At 41.8% G+C, this 21,328-nt stretch overlaps 7 protein-coding genes across 8 annotated transcripts; 5 read left to right on the top strand and 2 right to left on the bottom strand.

Moving 5' to 3' along the window:
- Window positions 1-82: 82 nt before the first annotated feature.
- On the bottom strand, window positions 83-2,926 carry LOC132265172 (probable isocitrate dehydrogenase [NAD] subunit alpha, mitochondrial). The gene is made up of 5 exons (XM_059765736.1): window positions 2,817-2,926; window positions 2,209-2,376; window positions 1,970-2,148; window positions 1,690-1,905; window positions 83-558 (listed from the first exon to the last, which is right to left on the bottom strand). Exons 1-5 carry the CDS (start codon window positions 2,847-2,849, stop codon window positions 84-86), a joined length of 1,071 nt encoding a protein of 356 aa, XP_059621719.1. The 5' UTR covers window positions 2,850-2,926; the 3' UTR covers window position 83.
- A 376-nt stretch (window positions 2,927-3,302) lies between these two features.
- Window positions 3,303-7,309, top strand: LOC132264838 (transmembrane protease serine 9-like). The gene is made up of 6 exons (XM_059765166.1): window positions 3,303-3,445; window positions 3,515-4,217; window positions 5,029-5,168; window positions 5,234-5,854; window positions 6,309-6,443; window positions 6,525-7,309. The coding sequence occupies exons 1-6, from the start codon at window positions 3,338-3,340 to the stop codon at window positions 7,185-7,187; spliced, it is 2,370 nt and encodes a 789-aa protein (XP_059621149.1). The 5' UTR covers window positions 3,303-3,337; the 3' UTR covers window positions 7,188-7,309.
- LOC132265174 (trypsin-1-like) lies at window positions 5,051-5,993 on the top strand. The gene is made up of 2 exons (XM_059765738.1): window positions 5,051-5,168; window positions 5,234-5,993. The coding sequence occupies exons 1-2, from the start codon at window positions 5,058-5,060 to the stop codon at window positions 5,906-5,908; spliced, it is 786 nt and encodes a 261-aa protein (XP_059621721.1). The 5' UTR covers window positions 5,051-5,057; the 3' UTR covers window positions 5,909-5,993.
- A 90-nt stretch (window positions 7,310-7,399) lies between the features above and the next one.
- LOC132265173 (trypsin-1-like) lies at window positions 7,400-8,347 on the top strand. Its single transcript, XM_059765737.1, has 2 exons — window positions 7,400-7,565; window positions 7,630-8,347. The coding sequence occupies exons 1-2, from the start codon at window positions 7,446-7,448 to the stop codon at window positions 8,314-8,316; spliced, it is 807 nt and encodes a 268-aa protein (XP_059621720.1). The 5' UTR covers window positions 7,400-7,445; the 3' UTR covers window positions 8,317-8,347.
- A 450-nt stretch (window positions 8,348-8,797) lies between these two features.
- On the top strand, window positions 8,798-9,721 carry LOC132264652 (trypsin-1-like). Its single transcript, XM_059764921.1, has 2 exons — window positions 8,798-8,946; window positions 9,006-9,721. The coding sequence occupies exons 1-2, from the start codon at window positions 8,836-8,838 to the stop codon at window positions 9,687-9,689; spliced, it is 795 nt and encodes a 264-aa protein (XP_059620904.1). The 5' UTR covers window positions 8,798-8,835; the 3' UTR covers window positions 9,690-9,721.
- Window positions 9,722-10,030: 309 nt separating this feature from the next.
- LOC132264853 (coagulation factor IX-like) lies at window positions 10,031-10,941 on the top strand. Its single transcript, XM_059765185.1, has 2 exons — window positions 10,031-10,199; window positions 10,267-10,941. The coding sequence occupies exons 1-2, from the start codon at window positions 10,095-10,097 to the stop codon at window positions 10,933-10,935; spliced, it is 774 nt and encodes a 257-aa protein (XP_059621168.1). The 5' UTR covers window positions 10,031-10,094; the 3' UTR covers window positions 10,936-10,941.
- Window positions 10,922-16,519, bottom strand: LOC132264852 (uncharacterized). Of its 2 annotated transcripts, XM_059765182.1 has the most exons (3): window positions 16,415-16,519; window positions 14,775-14,988; window positions 10,922-12,066 (listed from the first exon to the last, which is right to left on the bottom strand). In XM_059765182.1, the coding sequence occupies exon 3, from the start codon at window positions 12,064-12,066 to the stop codon at window positions 11,020-11,022; it is 1,047 nt and encodes a 348-aa protein (XP_059621165.1). In that variant the 5' UTR covers window positions 14,775-14,988; window positions 16,415-16,519; the 3' UTR covers window positions 10,922-11,019. The 2 variants fall into 2 exon arrangements, with proteins under 2 accessions (XP_059621165.1, XP_059621167.1); XM_059765184.1 differs by lacking the exons at window positions 14,775-14,988; window positions 16,415-16,519 and adding an exon at window positions 12,174-12,248.
- Between the last annotated feature and the right edge of the window lie 4,809 nt (window positions 16,520-21,328).

Raw genomic sequence — 21,328 nt, 5'->3', positions numbered from 1 at the left:
CTTCTCTCTACCTACATTAATACTCCTGGATGTCCAGACAATTTCTTGGTAACTAGCCTGAGACCCGAGTCTCACTCTGCCATTTACAGTTTGGAGCAGATCTCATTGGTGAACTCTGAGCACTTGGCTTTGCCGCCCAGATCACCCGTTAAGTACTTCCCCTCGCGAATCACCCCGAACGCCGCGTTCTGGATCGCATCCGCCTGGCTGTTCAGATTCATGTGGCGCAGCATCATCACGGCCGACAGCAGCAGCGCCGTGGGATTGGCCAGATCCTTGCCGGCGATGTCCGGCGCCGTGCCGTGCACAGATTCGAACAGCGCTCCGTTCAGGCCAATGTTGCCGGACGGCGTGAGTCCCAGGCCGCCGACGAGGCCGGCGCACATGTCGGACAGGATGTCACCGTAGAGATTCGGCATCACCAGGACGTCGTACTTGCGCGGATCCTGCACCATGTTGAGACACACGGTGTCCAAGTAGCGCTCCTCGAACTTCACCTCCGGGAACTTCTCGGCACTCTCGCGACACATCCGCAAAAACAAGCCGTCCGACATTCGCCTGGCAGGACAGAAAAGCATTGCAATTAGTCGAGGCGTGTGAGGATTTCACGCTTTAAGGCTTAAAGATAGACATTTTTGCCTGTTTATATGAAAATTAGTGATTTCCTCGATCACGAGCAATCAATTGTATTACAAAATACATTAAGTCACATTATATAATCGACATTATTAATGTGTGTTAACCTGAAGGCATTGTTAATTAATCATCTCGGATATTAAGTTGATCGCGTGTTAAGAAGCTTCAGCACAGGAAACTTATATCACTTTTGCAAGTCTCGCGATTGCGAAAAACTGGTTTTCTAAGCAAATTCACAGATTTTTTTTTACAACTTTGCTAATTGATTTCTCACTCAACAGAATTTCAAGAGCTCTTATCAAAACTAATTAGCTTCTTGGACGTTCAGTTTGTTCATTGCTCAGCAACGATCAGTGAAAATTAAGCTTTTCCGCTGTGACATTCTGCTGTGGTTACATAAATTGATAATAGGATTTTTTTTGCAGTGAATAGAGAGAATATTTCGGATGAATAGCTTGAATTTATTTGCAATAAATATCGTTGGATAAATGAATTACTCATGCGTTATCTCATCCACTAAGCTGATAAAGGGTGATTTTTCACATGTGAAATATTCTCACAAAATGCAATAATCAAGGGTGAAACTCGTTATCAGTGACCTCAATAACTATAATGTTGCCCAAGTATAGATAGAGCAGCAAAATAAATGAAGTTCATGTGTGAAAAATCAAGGACAACTTTACGTGACTTTCACCCACATTTCATAATCAGATCAATTGCATCTCTGCGAAATCTTCTATAATGCAATTGCTCAGAGAGTTTAATGCCTTTTTTTCTCTAAATAAATTCACAGTTTAATAACTTTGCTAATTAATCACCTCATTCTCATGGAACATCGAGAGATTTTTATAAAGAACTAATTGGACTCTCTGGGAGGCAAATCGTGTTCCTCAGGCAGTAAATGGTGAGTTTCTCTGTGAGCTATTAGAACTATCTTCTCAGCCATTGAGTCTCAATTACACGCGAAAATGCGTGGTCAGGGCCGAGAGTTTGGTGTCCCAGTGAGAAATTATCGCCTATTAGCATATAGAACGTGTCTCTCGAGAGACTTACATGATGTTGGCTTTGTGCACAGCCGTCACTTTGCTCCTGTTATTGTCCTTTGCGTACTGGAAGGCGAACTCCGCCACTCGCCTGGACGCCTCCTCGGTGATGAGCTTGATGCTCTGCACGACTCCGTCCACAATCTCGTGCTCAATGCCCGAGTACTCGCCCTCTGTGTTCTCCCGGATCGTCACGACGTCCACGTCATCGTACAGAGTCTTGTACCTGCCCAGGAGAGAGGACAATTAGTCAGACTGTCGGCACTGCCGCGAGGATTGAGTATCTTTACCCCTCGAGACTGCGACAGGGTCGCACGTTGGCGTAGAGATTGAACTCCTTGCGCAAGGCGAGATTGAGGGAGCGATGGCCCTTGCCCACGGGAGTCATCAGGGGCCCCTTGAGGCCGATTTTGTTGCGATTCACGCTCTCGATGGCCTTCGGTGGGATGCCAAACTTCCCGTCCGGATACTACAAGACAGAGACAGTGTTAGAGAAGCTCTCCTCATCCTGTCACGCCAGGAGACTCACCCGGACTGGAGTCACATCCACTGACTCCCATTCGATGGGCACTTTGGCCGCCTCGAAGATCTTCTGGACGGCCGCTGAGATTTCCGGGCCGATTCCATCGCCGGGAATGAGTGTGACTTTCTGCACGTTGGAGGCGAATCCTCGGGCGCCCGCGGGAGCAGAGGACACCTGAAACAGGTCAATCTACGAGTGAGAGGAGCGAAAAGTTAGCAGATCACGTGGAGAGTGTCCGGAAAAGTGACCCATTTTCCACCACCACGTCCTTGTCGTGTCCTTGATGCTTCACCCAGCGCTTGACACTGATAACAACTCCCCGCGTGCTCCGCCACCCACACCGCCCGGCCCCTTGAGCGCTATCGCTGCATTTGCACCTTTTTCATTGCCGAGATTACATAAGTTTTGCGCAATTTCTGCAAGAAGATCGCGAGTTCCCATGCGAAAGACAGTGTCCGGAGAAGCGGACTTTGTTGACCATTTTCCAGCCTTTTGCCCACCCAACACAGCCCAGTCGCGTCACGAGACAGTCACAACACTGATAAGGCGCCGATTAGCGAGTGATGGCACACAAATGAGATGCGTTTTCAGTGATTATTTGCAAATTTTCTTACAATTTTGCGGAGGAAGCGAAAACGTGCTGCCATAGTTCTTCTTCTTCTTCTACACACTGGCTGTCGCGAGATTCAAAGAAAACCGTCAGAAGGCGCGCCTCTGGTGGCGAAGAGCTGCAACTCGACTTCGATATTCGCGATATCGGAGAAATATCGAAGTGTTGCCGCCGATTTATACACTTCATACATGAAATCTTTGCGCCAAAATTATGCCACACGAGAATTGGTATAGAAACACTGATTTGTATCGTTTCCACCGTTTCCAGAATATTTTCTCTGTGATGCAGAATATTCTGAGAATTTTTATATGTAGGTTTTCGCAATGTAATAAAAACACAATCCTCTTGAAATCCAATTAGAAAGAAAGATTCTCAAGAGCACAATTGACTATCCACTCAGCAAATCAGAGTTAGACTCCGCTGGTCATCACAGATAACGCACAAATGTGTTTTATCTCCTCAAGGTATCTATAAAAGAGGCAGAAATTATGTCAAACTGTCATTTGAGTGTTGAAATCAACCATGAAGGTTTTCTTGTGTACAATTCTATTGGCAGGATATGCCTTAGCCGCGCCAGATTTAAGAATTATTGGAGGAGAAAACACCATTCCTCACAAGCATCCATATATGGTAAGCCAATCATGTGTCTGCTGAAAGAACTGAAAGTAGTGATTTTAACGTGATATTTTCTGGCAAAAGGTTTCAATTCAGCAAAATATGGGTGATTCTGTCGATCAGAGCTACTTCCATATTTGTGGTGGATCAATTATCCACGATAGATGGATCCTCACAGCTGCCAATTGTGTGGAAGATATGGAAGAAGATATACGAATTGTTGCAGGAGCTCATCAACTGTCGCAATTGGACGGAACTGAACAAATACGGACGCCCAAGAAGATAGTGATGCATTATAAATATGAAGGAAAAAATGCCCGATATTACGACTTGGCTCTCGTGCAACTCAACATACCTCTGGATTTCAATGAGAAAATTGGCAAAGTGAAGTTACCCGAAACTGATCCTTATTATCCAATTGGTTTGGCCACGGTGACTGGCTGGGGAGCCACAAATCTTGACGATCCATTTGATAATTCCGACATTCTCATGAAAGCAGATTTACCCATTATTCCGCCTCTCAAATGTTACGGCAGGGATTCTGACGGTTTCCAGGCTCATCTGACCAGTCTCTGTGCTGGTGCACTCGACGGAAGTAAAGGCGTCTGCGTGTTTGATTCTGGCAATCCTCTCGTTCAGCGGAATGCCCATGGAGAACCGATTCAAATAGGAGTCGTCATCTATGGATGGGAGTGGTGTGCGGAAAAGGACACGACGGGATTCTTCGTGAACACATCCTTCTTCATTCAGTGGATTTACGACACGATGGGCGTCAAAATTGGCTGTTGATGTAGTGAATTAAATAAATTTGTTTAAGAATTGAACAATTGCATATCTTTGGGCAGATCTTAATTGCACAACTCGAAATGCACAATAAATTCTAGTAGTTTTTCATCGATTACTTTTCCATTTGTAACTGTTATTTATTCAATTTCAATTCCATATTTCATGCTTCAGGACTTGTGGATCACAATGTAACTTTTCTTTTGCATTTCCCAGTTTGTGTCGAATAACCAACTGATTCTTGAAGGACAGGAATCTTGGGACTTCGAGTTTCCTTCCATGGTTGAATGATAAAATGAATATACTGAAAACTATGCATTAATATGCTCTTTTTTTTGTAGGTTTCGCTGCAATCAATGGATTTATACGACATGCAGAGAATCAAAAGCGCCAAGAATTTTAACGAATTTATCTCATTATTTAAAGTGGTTGTTTGAGAACATGAATGTTCAGTAAGACATTAATTTCTGGGAATTCAGGTGTAAAGAAAATATTGATAGTCAGCGCAATGAACTCAATGTACTTGCTAATCCTACCTATTCAGTTTTAGTAGAAGCTCTCAACTTTTGGAGAACGCAAAGTCATGTAAAATTTTGAATTCCTCTCTCGAAGAGTTATAAACAATCACAAATCCTGTAGTTAATGTTATTTGTTTTCAATAATTATGGGGATTTAAGGTTACCCCGTTAAGACTCACTTAAGTAAAGAAAGCCCCCCAATGGGCTTCTTTTGCATTATCAATCGAATTCTCAAGCTTTTGTTGATACATTGCGACTTATCTTTCTGATATAAAAGACAAATGCAAACTGACCAAGTTCATCAGTTGTCTCTAGACTGTTTGAAGATGAAGCTCTTTGTGTGCATTGCGGTTCTCGTTGGTTATGCCGCCGCGGCGTCCATAGACCACAAGGTTGTTGGAGGAAAGGAAGCCACTCCTCATGAGTTCCCTTACATGGTGAGAATAACATTGATACTTCACAATGTTTTGATTCTAGAAAAGATTTTATTAATTGCGTATAGGTTTCCCTCCAATGGATGGACAATCCTAACACCAAACACTTCTGCGGAGGACTTCTTCTCAGTGAGAAATGGGTTTTAACTGCTGGCCACTGCGTCAATGCCTTCAGTAAGAACACTGAAGTTGTTGCTGGAGCTCATAGTATAAAGAAACCTGACAGTTATGAGCAGAGAAGGACGCCCTTGAAGACATTCGTCCACGAAAACTACGGTGGAGACGTTGGTCCACATGATCTTGGCCTTGTTGAGGTCTCAGAACCCTTCGAGTTCAACGAATATGTGACTAAAGTTAATCTGCCCACTGAACCTGCCTATCCAACTGGAATGGCGACTATTTCCGGATGGGGATCGATGTCCAACAACTTCTTCCCTAAATACCCCGACAAGCTCATGAAGGCTGATCTCCCGCTTTTGGACTCTCAGAAGTGCTTCAATGACTATCCCGGAACGCCAATGCACGAAACCAATGTGTGTGCAGGCGAGCCTAACGGATCCAAGGCGGTGTGCAGCGGTGATTCCGGAAGTCCTCTTGTGGTGAAGAACTCCGAGGGAGAATTTGTGGTGTACGGAGTCACGAGCTGGACATGGCTGCCCTGCGGATCTCCAGGAAAAACAGGAGTTTTCGTAAATGTGTCTCACTATCTGAAGTGGTTGGCTGAGAAAATGAGCAGCCAGTGAATATTGGATTTTGTTATTAATGTACAAGCAAAAAGATAAAAAATATGATAAGAAAAAATTGAAAAAAAGCCAAGCAAGTTGAGTTAATGAATGTATTTAATAAATTCAACATAATTTGCAGAGGAATCCTCTACAAATTGTAGGTACTCGGGTTTTATTTCTGAGAACTCCTCTATGACTTATATAATTTTTTTTTTAAACAATGACGATGTTAATTTGAAGATATTATCTGAACTACTTATATTCATTTGAATTCAAATTGATTTTATTAGCTAAGGTTTTAGAAGTGGCGGGAAGTAGATACTTCAATAAAGAACTATGTAGTTTATTGCATTCCAATCATTCCGCTACTACTCAGAAGTTGTATAAAAGACAGACAAAATCTGGTAAAATTTATCAGTTTTCTTCTTTCCGTACCCTAAAGATGAAGCTCTTTGTGTGCATTACGGTTCTCGTTGGTTGTGCTGCCGCGGCGTCCATTGACCACAAGGTTGTTGGAGGAAAGGAAGCTACTCCTCATGAGTTCCCTTACATGGTGAGTAAGGAATCTACATTCCACCCTTGATTTTATCAAATTAAGTTTCTCGAGAAGATGACTAACTAATTAATCATGTAGGTTTCCCTCCAGTGGATGGACAATCCTGACTTTAAACACTTCTGCGGAGGATCTCTTCTCAATGAAAAGTGGGTTTTAACTGCAGCTCACTGTGTCGAAGCATTCACTGAAAATACGGAAATTGCCGCTGGAGCCCATAGCATACAACATCCCGACAAATTTGAGCAGAGAAGGAAGCCTTTAAGGATAATCATTCATGAAAACTACAATGGCGATATTGGCTCAAAAGATATCGCTTTGGTTGAAGTCTCAGAACCCTTTGAATTCAACGAATATGTGACCAACATCAATCTGCCCACTGAACCTCTCTATCCAACTGGAATGGCGACTATTTCTGGATGGGGATCGGTATCGAGTAACGTATATCCTGACAAGCTCATGACAGCTGAGCTTCCGCTTTTGGACTCTCAGAAGTGCTTCAATGACTTTTCTACCAGTCCTATATATGATTATCATATTTGTGCTGGAGAAGAAGATGGATCAAAGGCTATTTGCAGTGGAGACTCCGGAAGTCCTCTTGTGGTGAAGAACTCCGAGGGAGAATTTGTTGTGTACGGAGTTACGAGCTGGACATGGCTGCCCTGCGGGACTCCAGAAACGACAGGAGTTTTCGTGAATGTGTCTCACTACTTGAAATGGTTGGCGGAGAAAATTGTATTCTAAATAAATACGATTATCAGTAAATCGATGTTTCGTAAGTTAAGGCCGTCATGATTTTGCTTGATTAACTGGTTTGAGGAGTGGCATGACGTTACTATACTTTAATTAAGATAGGCCTCAAGCACTCGTTTGCACGGGGTAGAATAAAATTTTTATTATATTGATTAAGATTGGAATGCACTTCAATACTAGTTTGGTTTTGTATAAAAGACGGAAGAAACATGATGAAGATTATCAGTTTCGTTGCATCAGTGCGTGAAGATGAAGCTCCTAATGTTCTTGGTTTTGTCTATCACTTTATTTGGATCCTTCGTTGGGGCTTTCGCAAGCCCCAGAGTTGTTGGCGGAATAGAAGCGATTCCTCATGAATTTCCTTACATGGTAAATATTTGAAGTTACACAAACCTTTACTATCGGAAATCTAATAATTGTGATTTTTCGTAAGATCTCGCTGCAATGGCAGGACCAACCGGATCCAAATAATCCCGACATGAAGCACTTCTGTGGCGGAACACTCCTCAATGAGAGATGGGTATTAACTGCTGCTCACTGCATAAATTTGATAAGTCCACAGACTGACATTGTTGCTGGAGCTCACAATATTGAGAATCCTAGTGAATTTGAACAGAGGCGAATCGCCAAGCGGATGATCATTCACGAGCTGTACATGAATGAAACTGGTCCTCATGATATCGGCTTGATTGAAGTCAGTCAACCTTTCAAGTTAAGCGATAAAGTCTCTACTGTGAATTTGCCTGCTGAAGATTCTTATTATCCCACTGGAGAAGCCATCCTCTCCGGTTGGGGATCAACGTCAAAATATTACGTCCCAGAATATCCTGATGTACTGAACAAAGTTTGGCTTCCCATTCTTGACTCGTACTCCTGCCACAATAACTACCCCGAAACTCCAATGCATGAGATGAACATTTGCGCCGGAAATCATATACAAGCCATTGCGGCATGCAATTTGGATTCAGGAAGCCCTCTCGTGAAGCAAAACAATCGTGGAGTGACTGCAGTGTATGGAATCACAAGCTGGTCTTGGTTTCCATGCGCCAAGCCTGGAAAGACGGGAGTTTTCGTGAATGTGACTTACTACAAGAAATGGATTTTGGAAAGAATTAATTGATTTTAATAAAAACTATTTATTCACTGACAAATTCCTGGACGTATTTACTATAGAAATTTACAACCTATTTATTAAATTTTCGAAATTCAGTGTTAAATTTAGATATCTTTTATTAATTATCAAAGGAATTTCCTGAGAAATGTCCCTCTCCAAGATTCACAATCATTCAGTTTATCTCAAGTGTTGACTCGTGGCCCATCTTATATTGTCTTTCAAATCAGTAAAAATATTAAGACGGACGTTACGTATTGAGATTTGCTTAGAGCTCTTAAGACTAGCTCAAGTGTGTTGTCTAATACAATTTTTTGTCTTGCTATCATTCTATATACTACAGATAATTTTTCACCAGCTTAAAGTACTTCTACTTATAATCTCAAAATTCCCTCTCTAAACTTATCAAACTATATTTTGCATTCTTTTAGAAGTGCTTTTGAACTCAGTGGGGTATATAAGAACAAAAATTTTGAGAACCCCCACAGTCTTACTCTTCCTAGCCAGTGAAAGTGACACGTTTTGAAAATGAAGTTCGCCATCTGCGTTGCTTTGATTATTGGATGCGCTGCGTTTGCTTCGGCGCGGCCTAAGATCGTTGGTGGTCAGGAAGCAACTGCTCATGAGTTCCCTTACATGGTAAATATGATTAAAACTAAACTAGGTTTAGGATGAAACTTAGACTTGCGCTTCTTTAGGTGTCCTTCCAATGGATGGATTCTTATGAGGGTCCGAGAGTGCATTTCTGCGGTGGAGCTCTTCTGAACAAAGAGTGGGTTATCACAGCTGCTCACTGCATTGAGGCCTTCAGTAAGAATACCGAAGTTGTCGCTGGAGCTCACAGCGTTGAGCATCCGAACGAATACGAACAGAGAAGGAAGGCTGCGAAGACTGTCGTCCATAAGGACTACATGGGTGGAGTTAATCCTCATGACCTCGCTTTATTGAAGGTTTCAGAGCCTTTCGAGTTCAACGAGTTTGTTCATAGTCTTCAGCTTTCCTACGACACGCCTCAATATCCTACTGGACAAGCTACCATTTCCGGATGGGGATCGACATCTAACACTAGTAATCCTTTCTATCCTGATGTGCTGAGGAAAGCTGAGCTCACGCTCATGGACTCTAATAAGTGCCACAATGACTTCCCTTCCACGCCAATGCATGAGACCAACATTTGCGCTGGAGAGGAAGATGGATCCAAGGCTATTTGCAGTGGGGATTCCGGCAGTCCTCTCGTGCAGAAGGCTGTTGATGGAACTGTGATGCTGTACGGAGTCGTGAGCTGGGGATGGGTGCCTTGCGGACTGCCTGGCACAACTGGAGTTTTTGTCAACGTAACTCACTACTTGAAGTGGGTATTGGAAACAGTGCTCAGCGGTTAAAATGGAAATTGACTGATTTTTTATTAAAGTAATCTGCAATTTATTTTCTTCCTCTTCTCTCTATGATGCTTTTCTCGTCAAGTTTCTCGTGGACTTTCTCATTTAGGAATAAGTGCTATCGAGCATATGCTTTCAACAGTTGTTAATAATCGCAAAACAAGACTTTTATCAATTGCAGATGAAATACTCACGCCATTTGCTATATTATTTCCACTTTACAAGATTAAGTGGCATTCGGCTACATTGAAAGACTTTGAAAACGACGACGTAATAATACTTCAATATATGAGTACCTACTTAAGAATTCTTCACTGCAACAATCTACTATAAATACAGTGGAAATCTTGTGGGCAGTTTCAGTGCAGTTGTTACTTTATTGAAGAGTAAAGCAAGATACGTAACAAAATGAAAATATTTCTGTGCATTGTTTTAGTTGCAATCATTGGAGTTACGGCTAAACCAAGAATTGTGGGTGGCGATGAAGCCAAACCTCATGAGTTTCCATACTTAGTAAGCGTTATATAATATTAAATTTAAGGGTGATTGAAAGTAAGATTTTCTGTGATTGCCTTACCAGGTTTCGCTGCAGTGGGGGGATGAGCCTGAGATTAAACACTTCTGTGCTGGATCGCTTCTCAATGAAACATGGGTTCTGACTGCTGCTCACTGCACTTTTTACTTCAGTGAAGTTACTTATATTGTAGCAGGAGCTCACAGCATTGAAAATCCCGATGAGTTTGAGCAAAAGAGAAGTCCATTGAGAGTAATTGTCCATGAAAAGTACACGGGAGAAGTGAGACCTTATGATATTGCTCTGATTGAAGTCAGTGAGCCTTTCGAGTTTAATGAACATGTGAAGGCGATTAATTTGCCTCCTGCCAAGCCATGGTATCCATCTGGAGTCGGGAAAGTGGCTGGCTGGGGTTCTATAGGTAATAATGTGTATCCGGACATTCTGCGCAGAGTTGATCTTCCAATAGTGGAGAAGAAAATATGCTTCAGTAAATACCCGCACTCAAATATGCACAATACAAATATTTGTGCTGGAGCTCTGCAGGATACCAAGGACATCTGCAGGGGTGACTCGGGAGGTCCACTTGTGCAGGAAAACCCAGATGGGGAAGATGAAGCACTCGGAATCGCCAGCTGGACTTGGTTGCCTTGTGGATCTTTAGGAAAAACGGGAGTATTCGTGAATGTTTCACATTTTGTGACGTGGATATATGAGAAAATAAATGGTGAATAAAATTAGTGTGATATTTGTAATTTATTAGAAATTCGATAGGGAATTACATCAAGCAAGATTATTGCATGGGTAATAATATTCAATTCAATTATCATTGTCATCCACGGCGATGACGTCCTCATCTGATGGGCGCTTGAAGTCACTCTCTGATCCACTGACATCTCCCTCTCCTCCGGAATCTTGGCGCAAGCTCTCCTGATCATCCTGGATCTTGTGGTGAGCATTCAAGTGAGTGTAAATTCGAGGGAGATTCTGCATGACGTAGTTCGTATTCTTAGACAGAGAGTCTTTATCATCTCCCTCTTGAGCTGTGGCAGAGAGATTGATGGCTCCTGGAGATTTGAGCATCCCTTCCCTTGGCGTGGGAATGCTGAAAGCAGATCCATGGCGATTCTTGGACTCGAGATCGAAGAATTGGGAATTATTGTTGTCTGCGCGGAAGCCTGACGGGGATGGAGATGAGTTCTCCTTGCTGCGAATGTGTCCAGACACGCGAAGATCAATGAAGAAGTGCAAGGGATCGATGCCATAGGGAGGATAGAGGGAAGGATACCAGACTGGTGGTGGTGGAGGGAGAACCAAGTCTGTTGGAGAAGCCAGAGTGGCTGAAGATTGATCCACTGGTGGTGGAGTGGATGCCTCAATGGGAGACTGAACCTTTTCACCGCCTCCTCTTGATTCATTCTCCTCAAAACGAGGAACTTTCTCAATTGGGGAATCTTCTCTCTTGGAAAATTTCGCCTCGAAAGACTTGGTGGTTAATTCCAGGGGTTTCTCGTTCTTCTCTTCGAACTCCTTTGCTGGAGTTGCGATTTGGTGTTCAAAAGGGATTCTGTGGTGGCTCCAGGAGCGCTTCCTGGGTCTCCTGCCCACGTGATGATGGGGATGATGAGAAGCTGGCATGTGATTAGCTGCTGTTGCCTGCTGAAGTCTGTTGGCCTCGTTGTTCTTCGCCTGCACAAGGGAGCGAAGCATTTCGCTGAAGAAAAAATTGTGCGGAGCCATTGGGGCTGAGTAGAGATAAGGAGGAGTGGCTGCCAGTAATCTGCTCACGAGGTCTTGATTTCTGAAATCCTGCGGATTCATCCGCGCCTTTGGCGGCAGGGTTTGCGAGGAGATTTCCTCAGACATCTGAAAAAGGTAAACAACTCGTTGAGGATGGGAAAACAACCCTCGCATATTGGCGAGATAATTTCAATTCATTCAGAACCACTTAAAACCACCCCATCAAACTTTACCGTTCATGGCAGGGCAGAATGGAAAGGATGGTGATATTCAATATCTATATACCAGCTCTCTCTCTCTCTGGGTGTAGCTTTCAGGGAGAAAAGATGGTGACGGACAACTTAATTATAAAATACATAATAAAACCGAAAAGTTTTTGACGACAACCGACAACGATGACAATGGCATTATTTAAATTTTACTCCCATTTCCATGTGGAGAGTATATTCATGTCCACTGGGGGATGAGAGTGAAATTTTATGAGCTCTGGGATAATCGCAGACTTTCGTTGCAGTGTCTGATTTAATTTCACTGGCGCGCAATTTGATTTTTGCAAATAAATTGTCACCACGGAAAATTAAGATGCGCTCTCAAAGTTCTTTTGCTCCCCTTTTTCACTGGCGCAAGAATTAATGTGCGGGGATGGCGGAAGAAGAGATTTCGTGGCAACTGCAGAAAAATCGCGTGTGTGTCTTCATTTGCGGGCCTGTGTGATATCGCTCGAAGCAAATTTCACACAATGAACATCACAAATGTCACACTTTCCCTCGCTCAACAGACCACAAGAGTGGAGGTATCATGAAGCTCACGTGTCTCCCTGACAATTTTCACCACTCGCACCCACACCCCCGGCAAACACACTTCCTGATGCCGAGTTATGAAGTGTTGGGGCGCCAGAAGGATGCCGCAGGAGGACAATGCGGAATCACTCCTGTGGCATGTGGAACAAAATGTGTCTGATTTTATTGTTAATACACCCCCGATGATGCTGGATTTGCCACACAGAGTCTCGCAGACCTCATGCAAAGAAGTGACTACAAATTGTTACCATTACAGGCGCAGATTGAAATTTTATCCCTTTCTGTGAGGCACATCAGCGAGAGTGTGAGGAGTGGAAATTCTCCCAGTGAATGCATTAAATGGAAGAGATGTGAAATGTGCGAGAAAAAATCTATGAAAAGCGAAATCTCTCGAGTGTAAATGAGGGTGGAGCTTTAGAGGGTGTTTGGTGATAATCGCCTTAGAAATTTCTGGGAACTGAGCAAGGAGCCCCACGGAGGACACTAACTGAATGTCATTGATTTTGAGCACATCACAAAGTTCCTTCGCTCGTTCAAATTGTAATTATATATCACTTCTTATTTCATCATCCAGTGCAACCATCGCGAGTGTCTGATGGTGAGCAGAAAGTATGATAATATCTTGAGCTTTGGAGGAATTAAAAGCACTTCTGCCCATTTGGCATAAATCCTTTTGAGCATCTGTTGTACAAGAACTTTTCCCTTTTTTCCACTCTCGCGGAAAATTGTAAGTGTTTGCATTGCTAATAAATCTCCCTTTATTCCGCGCTTTCCCATTTCAATGATGCTACGCTAATTCCTTGTTCGCTCCTTAATTTCCATGAAAAATAATCAAAAGCGTCGCGTGATTTTTTTTGCCTTGTCGAAAGAAAAATAGAAAGAGTCCGAGTGAGAGAAAGTTTAGCAATAAAATTTGTCTTGTCTGAGATTTTCCTTGTTTGCTCGCCACCCCAATCCCCCAACTTTCAGCGCAAACATTTAAAAGTGATGAGTTTGGGAAGCTTCCCACCCACAATTTGGCGCTTGCCATTAAATTGCGATATAATAAAAATGATGAAACTGCTTCATTTGCGGCATCTGCTGAGAATTGCGCTGCCGAGGGTGTCGAAGGCAGATTGAATTAATTGTAATGATTAAAATATAGAGAGATTCTGCGATGGTATGAAAGTATTCGGGCTAAATGAACTTGCGTTTCCTGCTTCTTCGGAGGGTGAATTCTCTTCTATGGCAATTAATTAGATAATATCCTGTGTCGCTCGCGACGGTTTGTCTTTTCAATTTCATTCCCAAATGCCTTTTGACAAACTTTTCTCGCGTCTTCTTCTCATTTTTCCATCACTTTTTAGGGTGTTGGTGGAAAGTATTTCTCCGGAGAGTATGCTAAATCATCAGATGAATACCCTCCAGACCTTCTCAACTTCCTCATTCTTCAAGACGGCACACGATGACAAACAATTACTCTCTCATTGCTAATTATTAACGACTTTCATCCACCGTCTTTTGTAGACACGAGAACCTCCTTCGGGATTTGGAGAATTCACCGCGCACAGAGTGTGAGGAATTCGCCAAGAGGAAAAATCCACTTGTCGATTGTCTCATTTAGTGGGGGATTTTCGCGATTTCCACACCGCGAAGGATGAAAATTGATTTTTCACTCGACATTCTGCATAAGAATTTCCCATTGAGGATTAAACCGACAGTGTGGAAGGGATTTCGTGAAATGATATTGTCAGGGAAATTAAATTTCCATCCACAAATGGAATTATAATTTGTACGAGAATGTTTGCGTCTTCTTGAGCGTCTCTATTGTTGCTGCTCTATATCTTAGACAAACATTTTGTCACACTCCACTCACTGGGAAAAGCCATATCCCACATTCTTGAGGATTTTACATATCGGTCTTGTGGGTGGGCTTGTGTGAATCAACATGAGGTCCTTCGGGATAGTCGTACAATCTCCATCAGCAGACTTGTGGCGGAGACAAGTGAGCATTTTCACCAATTTATAATCCATTGAAATTGTCTTTACATTTACCTTCGTCCTCGAGTCCTTGCTGTCGAAATATAACAATAAGACGCCTTGTGGGACAAGAACTATTCCGCATGCATTTGCCTTCCTCTCGACGAGAGCTGCTTTCTCCCAACTCTTCACTCAGTCTCCTGGAGAGGATGTATGAAGAATTTCTTCCGCTCAGGTGGAGATTTTCCCCAAATGATGATGTCTCGAGATGATCTTCCGGCAAAATTGTCTGGCAAGATGGAAAACGAGGGATTTGTAGACAAAAGGCTTGAGGGAGATTTCTCTAATTTCATGAGAGGAAAATTGTTAATTTGGCAAATAGACCAACAATCTTCCAAAATCCCACTCAATGTGCGCCCCACAAAACTATATCTACTCTCGTCTCTTTGCTCTTCACATTTGCGATTTTTGCCAACTGAAATTTCATTATGACCATTAAATACTTCATTTCGCAGTGGAGATTCGGGGGAAAAAAATTCATCAATGCAATCGGATTTGATGCAATCCGCGTTTTTTTCTGCCGCTGCCATCAGCTCTTTTTTTTTATCCATCCATCGTCTGTTGTATGTGGGAAATTTTTAATCATTTTTCCGTCTCTTTTAGGCTCATTTTGCATTTTTTGCTCACCACCATCCCGGTACAGATATCGGGAATCACTCTTAATTGCTCAAAGGGAAAATTGCGAGCGGGGCATAAAAAGCGTAACATCGGGAATGCCAGCGAAATTTGCAAGCTCACAATGCATATGATATCTTTTGGAGATTTTTTGTTTATGTTCTGAGAATCGATTGATATTGATAGTGTATTATTTTTGCTGTTGGAAGAGTGGAAATGAGTAGTGTTACGAGTTTGCATTTCATCAGCAATGTTTCTGTATAAAAAATGCTTTGCTGTGGAATTGATTTTTATGAAATTACAATTTCATTTGGTGCCTATTAAAAAAAAAATTTACCTCTCAATTACAGTGATCAGAGTTTAAAGGACATTATATTCAAATAAATTTACCTGTGTTGATTGTTCTATTTTCTTGAAACGCTTAAAAGTTAAGATCGCAATTTTTTCATTTTTTTCATGGAGTTTTAAATTTTATGCACTTCCACTTTGCATATTTTACCAATAACTTGTACAGATAAAGCAAACACTATGGGCTATTTATCTTCGCTAATATCTCAAATCAGATTAACTGGCACATGAGTGTTACCACAGGGACTTTGCAATTCAATTTCGGGTGAATTAAAATCTAAAATTTCACGCTGCGATATCTCAATGGACAATCAAGTTGTTTAAAAGCGATTCAGTGTCTGGTCGGAGAGGGAAGGGTTGAGCATCAATGGGCACAGCCGTCGCATTGAGCGCGGAAAGAGGATTGTCTGAAAGCGAGAGGGGTCTCATGTGCACGGGGTTGATGTATCAATCACGAGAGCGGGAATCACCCCCCGATTGAGGGTGAATATTACTGTGTGATTTTGGAAATTTGCTGCTAAATGCGTGAAAAGCAGAGGGTAAGTCGCTGTGGCAAGTGGGTTTATTGAATTCCGCGTCCCGCTCTCCTCATCGCAAATCTGCCCACACTTCCCGATATGGAAATTCACTGTCGCTTCGAGGATCTCTTGTCTAATCAATTAAGCACACGGAAAAGACTGCGAGTCACTCACTTTTGCCCAAACGAGGGTTCCGACGTGGCACAACTGAGAATCACTGATGAGATTTATGGACCACTTGTTCCGTCTCCGTTGGCAGTTTAAAATCAAATGAGCGCCGGATCTCCAAGTACATGCAGATGAACGGCTGGTGACGTCCTCCTCGGTGTGGTAACAATGGTGATGGAGATTTCAAATAATACAGTGAAGGGAGGGTTGTATATTTCACACAGGCGCGCGCGGAATATTTGCATACTGTGTGGATTTCATCTCTTTCGTCACATGCTGCCACCGAGTCCTCCTCTCACTTCGTCCAGTGCATTCAGAACGGAACCACGGAGGGTGACAACAGTCTTCCAGAGACTTCTGCGTGATGCGTGCATTGCCTGGAAGAATGCTGTTGAGGTTTTAATCAAATTTGGAGTAGTTCTTGCATAAATTGAGGGGAGAGAAAAGGTCATGGAAGTGGATCGGAAATGGGCTCCAATTAAGTGTACTCTTTGTTTATGAAAAATCCAGAAAATCCTTAATGGCTCTGCGTATCAAATTTTTTTTTAAATCATACTTCAATTTAATTTCGCTCACTCCTTGAATGTTAATGTAAATGAAAAGCATTCTATTAGCCGCGCGCAACAATTTTAATGAAGGCTTTAATCGTGGTTTTAACGGGGATAGAATCTATAGTTGTTGCAAAACAATCATTTATTGAGAGCTAAAAATGCACATATATATATATGAATTGGTCCATTGTTATTGATTTTTAAAGTCCTTTTCCACATGGCTTAGTTTTATTTGCGGATTTTTAGGAGTACCTATTGACGATCATTTTCAGTGAACCGATTTCAATTCTTCTTTTCAGATATATCAGCGTTTTATTTTAATCGCACAAGCTTAGAATTTTTTATGCACTACATACAATTTGAAATTTGAAAGACGGGGAATTTGGAGGAATGAAAGGATCGAATCATATGAGTTTTCATTGCAAATAATTACTGGAAGAGGATTCAGAAGGGAAGGGGATTTTGTTAATTTATGATTTTTTATGCATATTGTTCAGAATCGAATTCAAGCTGCTCGAAGATTCTTTGAGATCAAAATCAAAAAAATGCACTTTGCATTGTCTTAATTGGCGTTCTAATAAGTTTATAGCTTCTGCCAAAAAAATAGCTTCAGTATTTTTTTAAACATATATACAATACCGAATTGATTTTTTTGACTCTCAAAGAGCTGTCGTACGCTCCCGTCTTGAGTTTAAATCTCTTGCGTACCTTCATATCAAATACACTTTTGGTTTTCTCGCTAATTTTGCAGTTGAATTTTAGCGCAATAAATAATTCCAAATTGCACTGAAATTTCACCTGAATTCATCACAAGAGTGTTCCCTTAATTTCCACACACGAATTGTCACTTGTTGGAACCTGTGGATGTTGCTCGGAAGGGCTCGATTCCACCATGTGGATTCTGCACTGTGGATTTCCCGCCAAAACTCATAATGCACATTCCCGCCTCGCCTGTTCGTGCGGAAATCATTCGAAAAGCTTAAGTCCTCCGGATTATAATGCCATAGCGACAATAAAATTTTCACCGCAGCAAACAAATATATACACCGTGAGGCGGATGACAATGTGGGCGTTGAGGAATTGTCGTGATGATAGAATGCTGTCTGGGTTGGGATTGGGGAGGTCCACCCTTGTTTGCGGAGATTTTATTTTCAACAAACCATCAACGTGAAGCGCAGATTTGCAGTGCCGGGAAATTCTATGCAGAGAAAAATAGAGAATGTGAAGATTTTTTGTGTGGAAAACACAAAAGACTCCCGTCCTCCGTCTCCTGAACACGCATTCGAGAGCATCATCAAATAGATGGATAACTAACCATGGACTTTTTTGTGTGCTAACATCCATCCACTTGCCAGGAGTGCACACAAATGCTCTCCCTCTCACACTGCAACCCACTATCTGCAGGGAATCGCGACGAGGCGCGACGCGGATTATTTGCGGAGGGACCAAGAGGACGTTCCCCACAGAGAACAATCACGATTATGGTGATGCGCTGGGTCCTGATGCTGAGATTATCAACCATTCCTCTTGTCGATTTTTTTATCTGTCACCACTGTTTTCCACCCAACTATTTTAATTTGTGTGCACGCTTTTGGAAAACGCATTCGTGATTTTTCCATCGGTGAAGAATTATGCTGGGTTGGAAATTGCACAAAAACACTCATAGAGCGACAGAGAAATGGAAAGCTCACCCTATCAGATAAGCTGAGAGCTTCCGGGTGCTTTTCAACTGAGTTTTTCCGTATTAAAAGTGACGGAAAAAATGCGGAAAAATTATTATAATGCCAATCGTAGATGGAACGCGCAAATGGTCTTGAAATTTCCAATTATTGCCAATTCCATCAATTTTCCCCCATCATTTTCACCCTCACGAATTCATTGATTTTTTTGCGGACTCCTGTGGGATTTAAAATTGTGAGGTTCAGTATTTTAAATGAGTTGAAATTTTTTTTTATTACCGATTTCAACAGATTTGACTTAACAATTCTCGCTCAAGCAAATCAGTAATTAAGTGAGTGGAATATTAGTTGATTCAGATTCTAAATTCATTTTTATTCTTTACCTCTGTTTCGAACGTCTGCATTGAAAATCACTTCAATGAAATTCAGAGAAAAACTATCGAAGCGGATGGAAACATTTGAATTTGTGAAAGACATCAATTTCCTAATCCGATTTTCCTGGAAACCAGTGTAAACATTTTCACAGTGATTTTCTCTTCGGTCCAGAGTCATTTCTATTCCGCCACTCACACTCTCTCGCATTTAAGCTGTTGTCGTCAATCGTGTAAGGTGGATTTTTGCTTATTGGTGGAATCACTGTCGCTTGTTGAGGGGGCGAAATGCCCACCCACAGAGAGTGGAATTCATGTGGAAACTCTCATGATTCCCAAACAATTTCGAGTGTTCTGCTGCCGTCTGAGCTGATGGGCAACAAGCGTCAGGAAAATGCTCTGCATGGCTTGTATGACAATTCTCATGGGAATGCCGAGGAGTGAGTGTGTCATTCCCTCTCTCTCTCTCACACTCTCTTTCTGACACAATATCACCGAGAATTTTCGGAATATTAAAATATGAGCCACAATTTTTCCTGCTTCTCACCACGCGTCGAGGGGTGGAAAATGAGAAAGACACCAACGCGAAGAAGCGCGCATTATTTACATCAATCCCTTTAGCGAAATAATTTCCCTTATGGAAAATCCGAGGCGCGGAGGGATGATGGTATTTATAATGTCGTTTTTTTCGTCACCACCCTAGTAATGGAAACCCAACCGTGTTGAGTGAATTATTATCTTTTGATGATTTATTATTGCCGTTGGGATTTTTCTCAAAATTCCCGTCAAGAGACAACGACGTTCACTCATAAATCATCACATGACTAAAAGTTATAATTGAATTTTTCTGTGGATTTTTGATTGGCACTTTTTCCACCATCATTTCCCTGTCCAACGAATACACAAAGAATAGATTTTCCGACCAATTTCATCATTCTTCCACATATTTGGGGGTTTTCCATTGAAAATGCGGATGAAAAAGGGAAAATAATAGCAGGAGAAATTACAATGCACATTCAGTAACTGATAAATCGCCTAGTTCTAGTCTCCTGAAGCTGAAATTTTATAAATTACATCGCGTGGAAAACAATCAAAATGCATTCCAATTAATTTTTCCAAGAGACAGGAAAGAGATAAATTTCGCATTGGCGGCAAATGACCAGTGAGCTGTGAAGGAGGATTTCGATGACTCTAGCAAAATACTCAGCAATCATTGCCCATAATAAATCATTTTGTGGCCAATAGTAAAAAGAGAGCGATTGTGGTTGGTAAACAGTGGGGTGATGCGGAGAAAAATGTCCTCAGGAACTAAAAAGGTCACTATAAATGCCATCAGATGTATTTTGTGTCCTCGCAGACTTTTCGGGAGTGGAAATGCCAATTTCCCTCCTCTAAGTGAAAGTCGAACATCCGCGGCATGTTCTATTCAAATTTGCAAACACCCTCGGTGCGAATGTAAATGAGACATGTGTTAATTAAATCATTTACTGAATACTTCACTTGCGGTACAAAAGATTACGACACAAAGACTCTCTTTGGCTGTTCTTGACTTCTTCTTCAGCGATATTCGGCTTGGAAATATGATCAAGTTTCATTGACTCCAGGAGAACAATTTATAGGATAATTAATAGGAAATCTATTCGAACAATGGCATAAACCGCACAAACCCTAATGTTTTCTTTAAAAAAAAACTCCTTCTTGAACAAGGAAAAAACCAGCAGGATGTTCTGCATCAATCGTGAATATCGCTGCGACAAATCTACCATCAACGAAATTTGGAGGGAGATTGAAGAGAATGTCAATCGTTCTCTGAATATCCTCTCTTTCGCACTTACACTTGGCGTGTTGAATGATAGCATGATGAGAATTTCATGCGAGAGTAAAAAGACCGAATATAATGTGCTCCTGGAAATCATTTTAGCACAGATTCAAATCCTAATCTAATTATTTTCATCGTATCCTTTTATATGTGAAGTAAATATAAAAATTATATTTACATAATATCAATGTCTTAAAGTATTTTGCATTGACGCTTATTCGTTACTTACGTTGAAAAAGGTTTGGATACATTTTAACGAATTTATTTCAAGCACTTCAAGTGCGTACAATAAAACGAAATGTCCTGCTAGCAAGGGTAAAAGGGTCCGTGGTGCAGGAAAAGTGCGGGCACTGAATGCTAGTGGTGCCATCTTCGGGGTTTTTCCTGGAAAACGTCCGCTTTGGGGTTGCGCGTGAGCATGCTCACAATCAACGATGGGTGGCACTTGCAATGGAGCTTTAACATAGAATATCAAGTTTTTCGCAATGTAGAAAATCAAT

This window comes from Phlebotomus argentipes, unplaced genomic scaffold, assembly GCF_947086385.1.
Source record: "Phlebotomus argentipes unplaced genomic scaffold, Phlebotomus argentipes genome assembly contig_2, whole genome shotgun sequence".
NCBI lineage: Eukaryota > Metazoa > Arthropoda > Insecta > Diptera > Psychodidae > Phlebotomus > Phlebotomus argentipes.
This window is presented reverse-complemented; position numbering and strand designations above follow the sequence as displayed.